Raw genomic sequence first — 8012 nt, forward strand, 5'->3', positions numbered from 1 at the left:
CCTTTTTTTTGAGTCTAAGAGCGAGTGGACCGATTAAACACACAGTAAAGAGCAAGAGGCCCTCTCCTTAGCTGGACACTGAGAGTGAAATTCCTAGCGACTAGAGTGACCTCAGAGGAGCTGAGCTTGTGGATGAGTGAGATACAAGGAACATGGGGGTCCAAAACACCTGTTTTGTGGGACTGCAGAACACAAAGAGTAATGTCTCCTTTCTCCTCCCTCTTTCCTCCCTTAGGAAATCCCAGCAGCAGAGGTTGCCTTCAACCGAAGAGCTGTTTCCATTTAACAGTTATGTGCATTGCACTTTTCTCCTCGCTGAACAGCAAACTGGCTTTCCTCCTCGTTGTTCTTCTCTTTCTGCCTATAGGGCAATTTCCGCCTCTCTATTTTGCACGGCTTGTAGTTCAGATACAGTGCTATGGTGACCACGCCCACTCCAAGGGCGACAATAATGATGATGAAGATGGTGGAGCTGATTCCTTCATCCAGTCCTGCCCAAGTACAGAAGACAGAGTTCAGGAGGGTTCCAGGGCAAAGAGAACCCCTACCTTCCCCAGCCTACCACACCCACTTCTCAGTCTCACCCTCCCTCCACCCACTAGAATTTTTCTTTTTTCCAGGTTTGAATAAGAATCCCAAACCCCTGGGGGATTTCCATCCTGGGCCTGGCAGCAGGAGATCCACGGTCACCTTGAACCAGGACAGCAATGTCTTTGCTGACAGAGCCCAGTTGGTTAGTGGCTGTGCAGCAGTAGGTTCCCGTGTGGTTCTGAGTTGCCTTCTGTGGAACATCAAGGTTGAAGATTACTCCATTCCAGGTACACACCAACGTTGGAGTTGGGTTTCCCTTTGGGACGCACGTAAGCATCTGCTCTGTTCCTTTCACCCATGTCTGGTTGCCAGGACAATCAGATTCCTCTAACCGAGGCTTGTCTGGAAAAGACAGTCCCCCAGGGACCTGAATTCCGTGTGCCACATTCCTTCCCCACTGGGATGCTCAGCTCCCCCTTCCCCCTAATCCAAATACTGTGTCCATTTGACCAGACAGCGTTCCTTCCCAAGGGAAGAACCACTGTTCCCTGTTTTGGGCCAGTCTTATCTTCCCTTCCCTAGGGGCAAGGAGTCTGAGATGCATGCAGCAAAGGCATTCTGATAGGTTCAGACTAAATGATCTGGGCTGTCCTATCAATGGTGGATTTCCTGCTTCCCATCTTTGCTTCTCAGTGAGTGAGATGTGTAGGGGTGACCCCAGAGATGAGGGACTTTCTACTTTTCAAAATACAGATTCTTAGGTAGAAATTTCCCTCCTCAGCATAAACTCCCAACTCCCACTTCCTGTGTCCTCAGCCATCAGCCATCAACTAATGCCACCTGATCACCCTGTATTCTCTTTTTCATTCCCAGTTCCCCCTCATGTTTCTCCCAGCTCCCTTTCCTGGGGCTAAGGTAAGGTTGGGGAGCTTTAATTTCATTTCCTCCTTCAATTTTTTTTTAATGGGTAAAATGTAGCAACTCTAATAATGAAGTTGCTGGCCAAGACCTCTGGAAATGAGATACTAATAATAATTCTCGTTTTGACCAGAAAGATCAGGCTTCTACTCACATAAGACATGGAGCTGCATTGCAGTGGTTTTGATCAGCCGTTGACCCTGAACCTCCAAAGAGGCCTCACAGGAGAAATTTCGGCCATTATCTTCCTCCCTGGTGGTAAGTAAAAGCCAGGCAGTCTCCCCAGGGGCAGGGGTGTCTGGGGCTCCCTTCAGCCGAAGAGTAGGGCTGGGTGATGTTAATACATGCCCCGAACAGGTCACATTAATGTCTCTCCCTGCCAATGGGTATAATTCTTCTATCTCCAGGATTGGTGGAGGGAAGCCTATAAAAAGGAAGAGAATCAAACGTATTTCTCAAAACTCACGGCCACTCCTGGACTGTTGCTGCTAAAGGAGTGGTATCTAGGCAGACAAGATGGGAGACTTTAGACACCCTCCTGCCTCTGTGCTGAATGGCAGGAGCAATGAGATTTGGGAATTTGAAAGCTCTTCTTAAAACAGACGCAGTGTGCATACATTTGGCTATGCCTCTGTGGCAAGGATGGTAAGATGGCTTTTCATCTTACAGATTTTTCCTCTTTACCTCAGAAAGTTGTTCTAGAAACAAGCTGAAGGGCCCACAATCACTCTGTAAGTAGGCTGGCCTAAGGAAACAGGGTGAAAGCTGAATAGAACTACTGTCTCAATGCGTGCATCAGAGAAAACTCACTTGAGAGTGTACCTAGGAAAGGTTAGTAGGGATATTTGCTGTTGAATCACCAAGACTTTACTGTGGAAGATTTCAGTGGCAGAGGACCCCTGTAAGGAATGGAAGAGGCAGGTCACTTACTATAGACGTGCACTGGCTCTCTTGTTTTCTGTTCCATTGGACCCAGAGATACAAGGCAAGACAGCTCCTGATCACCAGTCTCCATGGCCCGAACAGTGGCATTGGCCCATGCTGTGTCTCCTTTCCAGGAGACAAAGGGGCTCAGCTCCTGGTCTCCCAGGAACATGTGGAACATGACCTCTCTGGCTGGGAATACCCTAGACAACTCACAGCTTACAGTCTCTGCCATCCCAATCTCCAAAAGTGGGGAGACCCAGATTTGGGGGCTCTGAGAGAATTCTGCCAAGAAATGAAAAAAAAGGAAAGAAAGGAGAAAAGCCATGATAAATCATGTGCTATGTGGGGCCCCACAAAGTAGGAAGGGAGTGCGGCTAAAAGCACTCTGTCCGCAGGGTAAGTTTAAGACCCACATAGAGGTAGAGCGCAATTACCTTCACAACCCCATCTCAAACTTTGTGGGAACTTAGTCCCAAAGGCCAAGGTAAGACAAGGAAAATGAGCCTCAGGATCCTTCCACACCTGTTGACTCACCAAAGATCCGAAGTACCTTGATGTCTGAACTACTGTGAAAGAGTCCTCCACCATGTGAACTCAAGTCCAGTTCTGCATGGCATGAGAAATTACACCTGTCATCTTCCCTTTGGGCTTTGACATGGATGGTGACCTCAGCTCTTTGGGAGGCCACAGCCAAGCTCATAAAGTTCTTTCTATGCAGTTCCTGGTTACCCTGGAGAAGGGTAAGGCTGAGGTTCTCCAGGGGCACCACCCTGGGCACATGGCATTTCACTGTCAAGGCTTCACCCATGGCTACCCATGAAGGCTGCAGCTCCAGGATCACCTGCTCTGGTGGCTCTGTAAGAAGAAAAAAGGGTGGGCTGGATGAGAGAAGGCTATGCACCTTTCCAGAAAGAAGTGATACAGAACAAGCTGCCTGTCATACAAGGTAACGGTTACCCTTAAACCATCTGATCAACAGTGTCAGCTTTCTGCCAACTCCGCCCTACATGAAACAAGTCAGTCTTCTGACTCTTTTTCTGGCCATCAAACATGGTTAAAGTCATAGCCAAGAAATGACTGTTGAGAGGGAAGTCCCTTGTGTTGACTGTAGTTGCCATGCTGGAGAACGTTTATCTCTTAACAGAGGTGCTTCAGAGGCATGAGCAGCTTCTGAGGAGCTGCTTAGCATCACATAAAAACTATACCCTGGCTTACTGCGCTTTTACCCCACCGAGGTCACACTTCCTCACATGGCCCTATCTTTGCCAGTGCTATCTGCTCACCTGTAAGACCTTCCCCAGCCATCCCAACACTTCCAATCCTTATTATTCTGCAGGAGGGAAGCTCAAGAGTCTCCTTTTCCATGGAGACTTCTCCAACTACCCCAGCCCACAAAGACCCTCCTTTCTCCATCCCTATTTATTCTAAATAGTTGTGTCAAATAATTTAGCACTAATTGCATACTTTCTTTTTTTATCATGTATAAGCTAGCATTACTAGCTTATGCCTCCTGTGCTTGAACATATGCTCAAGCACAATGTCTGGATGCCCTCTACGTTCTGCTCCAAATTTAAAATCCTACAGCAAAGGTAAATAGAAGTAATTGGCCCTAGAATTCCTACAGTATGACAGAAATCTCTCTATTAAGGTCCCTAATTCTCTCCCCTAAAAGAAATCTCTAATTTTTCCCTAAGTAAGACATAGTCCTGTTCCCCCACTCTTCCCTTCCTCCTCAGCCCTACTCACGATACACAGTGATGCCAAGGCTTGTGTCCTTTTGGATCCCTGCACAAGAGAAGAAGCACTGCAGAACAGAATTTTCTGTGACGTCCTCCAGAAGAAACTCCTTCCACTGAGGTCCTTTGTCCACCTGGGTTTTCTTTAAGAAAGTCTCAATTCCACTGGGCCCGGGGTCTGGACAGGTAGTGCTGCAGTTGACCATTAGGGACTGTCCAAGCTTTACCAGGGCCTGATCTGGCCAAACAGAAACCTCAAATATCTCTTCAGCTGCCCCTGAAATGATCAACCACATATCCCAAAGACTTTGGTGAGGACCACATGAGCCAAATAAAATACAAAGCCAATTCTATTTGATGGTTAGAAATAGGAAACATACCCTGAAGAAAAAGTTACAAATTAGACAAGAAAAAGATCCTCAATGAACAAGTCAGAACCATGATTCCACCACCATTCATTCCCTCCACTCATCATATTTCTAGGGATCTTGATTTCTCCATTAGTGTCCCCTTGGAAACTAAGGAGTTCTTAAAATTGATGACCAGGAAACCATTCTCTCTTGGAGCTTCCAAATGTCTTGGAAGCTCCAGGATTGGCTGCTGAGGGCTCTCAAGCGGTTAAGAGGTACTGGAGAAAAGAGCTTTGTTACGTATACCTCAAAGCAGTGTCTCTTTGAAATTATGGTCTAAAGATTGCCTTCGCCAGAATCACCTGGGGTGCTTGTAACACTGCAGATTCTAGCTCTGCCTCTGACTGAATGACTAAGACCTTGTGAAAGTGGGACCTGGAAATAACGCAAGTGAACAGAACAAGCATTCCTGATGACCCATATGCACGCCAAATCAGGGGAACCACTAGCCTAAATATGACTCCTAGGGTCACTCATTTCCCATGGAACTTTTCACCTCTCCTCAAAATGAGACTATTCCTCTTTGCTTTGGTACTAAGGCAACAGATATTTTTAGACGCTTAAGAGTTTAGTCGGCCAGGGAAATCTCAGGTGCAATGAGACAGACATCAGGTAAATGTTAGATGCCTGACACAGGTGAAAGGGAGTCTCCTGAAAGTTTCCCCACAGATCCCCTTTAGCTACTCCATGTCCACCATCTGCTTCATCTCCCAAATACCAGTCCCTTCGACAAATACACAACTCATGTAGCAGTATCACCCACTAAAGCGCCAGTTCCTTTCTTGCCATCCAGAGAACTCACTTCTCACAAATGAGCTATGGGCCCTTTCCTATCAAGATCCTATTGTAGCTGTCCATGACACAAAAGGTGGCAACAATGAAGTAAAAATATTCTCAAGAGCAGGAAAACAGGACAGCCTTGGGGCAGCAGGGAACCAAGGAGAAAAGGCATATTTAAAGGATAGTTCTCTCTGGTGGTCTACTATCCTGTCCCTCAATTAGGGTTCCCCAATTATAAGCCAAAGAACCAACTATAGATTCTGTGTCCTAATGATCCCAAAATATGAACCTCTCCCTAGGGTTTGGACAAGTGAATACTCAATTTTCGCCCCACTCAGTACTTCTGAGCCTCTTTCTTATTGGTCAGCCACCTGCAGTCTGGCACATACTGACTAAAGAAATGTCCCAAATAGCCTCACCTGGGAAAGGGATCAAGGCCAGCAGGGCCCAGACACGAAATAGTAGCATTTCCATCCTTGTGAGAAGGGCCAAAAGCTGGAGAAAAAGGAGAAAACAATGCTGGAGAAAGTGACCAAAGGAAAGAAAAAGGATACAGAAAATCGTTTCTTTGATATTGTTAAAGGTCAGCCCCTTTCCCAAAACCTTGCATAGTCTGGAGAAATTGTAGCAAGATTAACAGTGGTGTGGTGTGGGTTTACTAAAAAGGACGTAGGAAAATAATAGAGGACATTAGATTTAGTGAGACTCCTGTATAAGTCTGTATTGCATTTATCTGTTCATGTATTTGCCTCCATCTATTTGAGTCAACAGAAGGCTGGTAGTATGAAAATAAAAAAATGAAGTTTGGAGAGTTGAGATCAGCCAATGTGTATATCTAGCACTGCCCAGTGGAAAGTAACCCTGAATCTAGAAAACACAGTCCCTAGAATCCCGTTCTCTGATGTAAGGGAGAAATGTTTCAACAAAGCTCTCTCCTCATGATCTCTATGAAATATCCCTCAAGATAAACCACCTCTTTCTGATCTGCCTCCACGTTTACCAAGCAACCATTGGATTACGACTATGGCTAAGTATAAAGTGTCCACTTCTCTTTTCTCCACCAATCTATACCAAGTTTTTCTTCTTTCAAAACCCCATTCAAGCTAATTTTTTCTAAGAAACATTCCTAACCCTGTCCCACTTCACAGTCCCTTACTTATTACACATTGTACCTCACTTTATGCCAAACATGATTTCTGAAGCTATGTATATTAAAATGTAATTCACTCTAGTGAATTATTTTTAATGATGAAATTATTACAATGCTGGAAATTCCCTGAGGATGAGAGACTATATTTATCTTGCATATTTAGCACCTAGCACAGTGACTAGCATGTTACAGGTATTCCATTAAATGAACAATTACCCTCTAATTCTGTATTGGAGTTTTCATGCATTGGGTTTTACATAAGTGTACCTTTACTTGTATGCTGGTCTGAAAGAGGCTGTTTTCTTGGGGGGGTCTTTTTTATACATGGATAAGATAACAGGCATATCAAAATTTATAATCCCAAGTGATTGTTACTCTTCAAATACTTTGGGAAACAATACATTACTCCAATAATGACACCATTATTAAAAACTTTTTAGAAGTGATTTAGAACTGGCTTTTAAGCTACAAAAGGTATATCAGTCTTTTTCTTAAACTATTTTTTTAATATTTTATTTGTTTATTTGACAGACAGAGATCACAATTAGGCAGAGAGGCAGTCAGAGAGAGAGAGGAGGAAGCAGGCTCCCTGCTGAGCAGAGAGCCTGATGTGGGGCTCAATCCCAGGACTCTGGGATCATGACCTGAGCCAAAGGCAGAGGCTTTAACCTACTGAGCCACCCAGGCACCCCTTCTTAAACTATTTTATTACTCTTTGAGCAAAAATGATGACTCAGACACCTTATTCACCAGATTTAGCTCTGAGTCTCTTTCCAAGGAGGATCTTTTATTACTGAAGATACTCAAACGTTACCCCAGACTGAAGTTCTAAGAGTTTTCAGTAAATGACAGCTCTTTTTGAAAAAGTATAAAAGCCCTGAGTGGAATTGCTTATGTTCATACATTACTTCAGCAGACACTTACTGAGCATCTACAGTATTCCAGGCTTTTAGGAAGGTGCTGAAGTTACCAAGATTTATCCAACAACAACAGGAATTCCTGGAATTTACTAAGAAAAACAAATACAAATGAAAATAACATAATGTCAAGTGTTATTATAAAAATTCAGGGGGGGAGAGTAAAATGAGAATTAAATGACTTGATTTAAGCCAAGTGTTTAGCCCCATTCCTGCTAAGATTTCAGTAAGGTAGTGATGATGCTCACTGTGTCACTGTTGCTGATGCTGCCAGTAATAAACAAATTGACCAAGAAGCACTGAGGAGGAAACCATTACTTCTCCCTGAAGGAGTTGAGGTTTCTCAGAGACACCTACTTTGAACTGGGTTTTCTAAACTGGAAGTTTACTAAGGAATGAAGTGATAAAGTGAAGAGGTCAGGACAGACTTGCCTGAGAAAAGTCAAGTTCGATATGGGTAGAGGGTAAGAAATGGGGGATAAAGTTAAAGAAGTAGGTTTACAGTTGAGTAGGCAGGTAGGAATTTACAGAACTTTTAAAGCATGGGAGTGAGGTGATCAGCTTTATTTTTCAAGATGACAACACTGGCAGGGTGTGGAAAAAGGAAAGATGAAGAGAAGATTGATGGCCGGGAGATCTTCGG

At 44.3% G+C, this 8012-nt stretch overlaps 1 protein-coding gene across 1 annotated transcript; it reads right to left on the minus strand.

Annotated features, from left to right (window-relative positions):
- Positions 1 to 282: 282 nt before the first annotated feature.
- On the minus strand, positions 283 to 5776 carry LOC132004052 (intercellular adhesion molecule 5-like). The gene is made up of 7 exons (XM_059380119.1): positions 5722 to 5776; positions 4123 to 4389; positions 2911 to 3231; positions 2380 to 2658; positions 1604 to 1873; positions 691 to 933; positions 283 to 491 (listed from the first exon to the last, which is right to left on the minus strand). The coding sequence occupies exons 1-7, from the start codon at positions 5774 to 5776 to the stop codon at positions 283 to 285; spliced, it is 1644 nt and encodes a 547-aa protein (XP_059236102.1).
- Positions 5777 to 8012: the final 2236 nt, after the last annotated feature.

Source organism: Mustela nigripes, chromosome 16 (assembly GCF_022355385.1).
Source record: "Mustela nigripes isolate SB6536 chromosome 16, MUSNIG.SB6536, whole genome shotgun sequence".
NCBI classification, from domain to species: Eukaryota; Metazoa; Chordata; class Mammalia; order Carnivora; family Mustelidae; genus Mustela; species Mustela nigripes.

Excerpts from the sequence above, each read along its gene's own strand:
- LOC132004052 (XM_059380119.1), bottom strand. The coding sequence starts at position 5,776 with ATGGAAATGCTACTATTTCGTGTCTGGGCCCTGCTGGCCTTGATCCCT. Across the intron at positions 4,390-5,721 it reads GGCCTTGATCCCTTTCCCAG|GGGCAGCTGAAGAGATATTT; the intron begins GTGAGGCTATTT and ends TGATCATTTCAG. Across the intron at positions 3,232-4,122 it reads CCTTGGCATCACTGTGTATC|AGCCACCAGAGCAGGTGATC; the intron begins GTGAGTAGGGCT and ends TTCTTCTTACAG.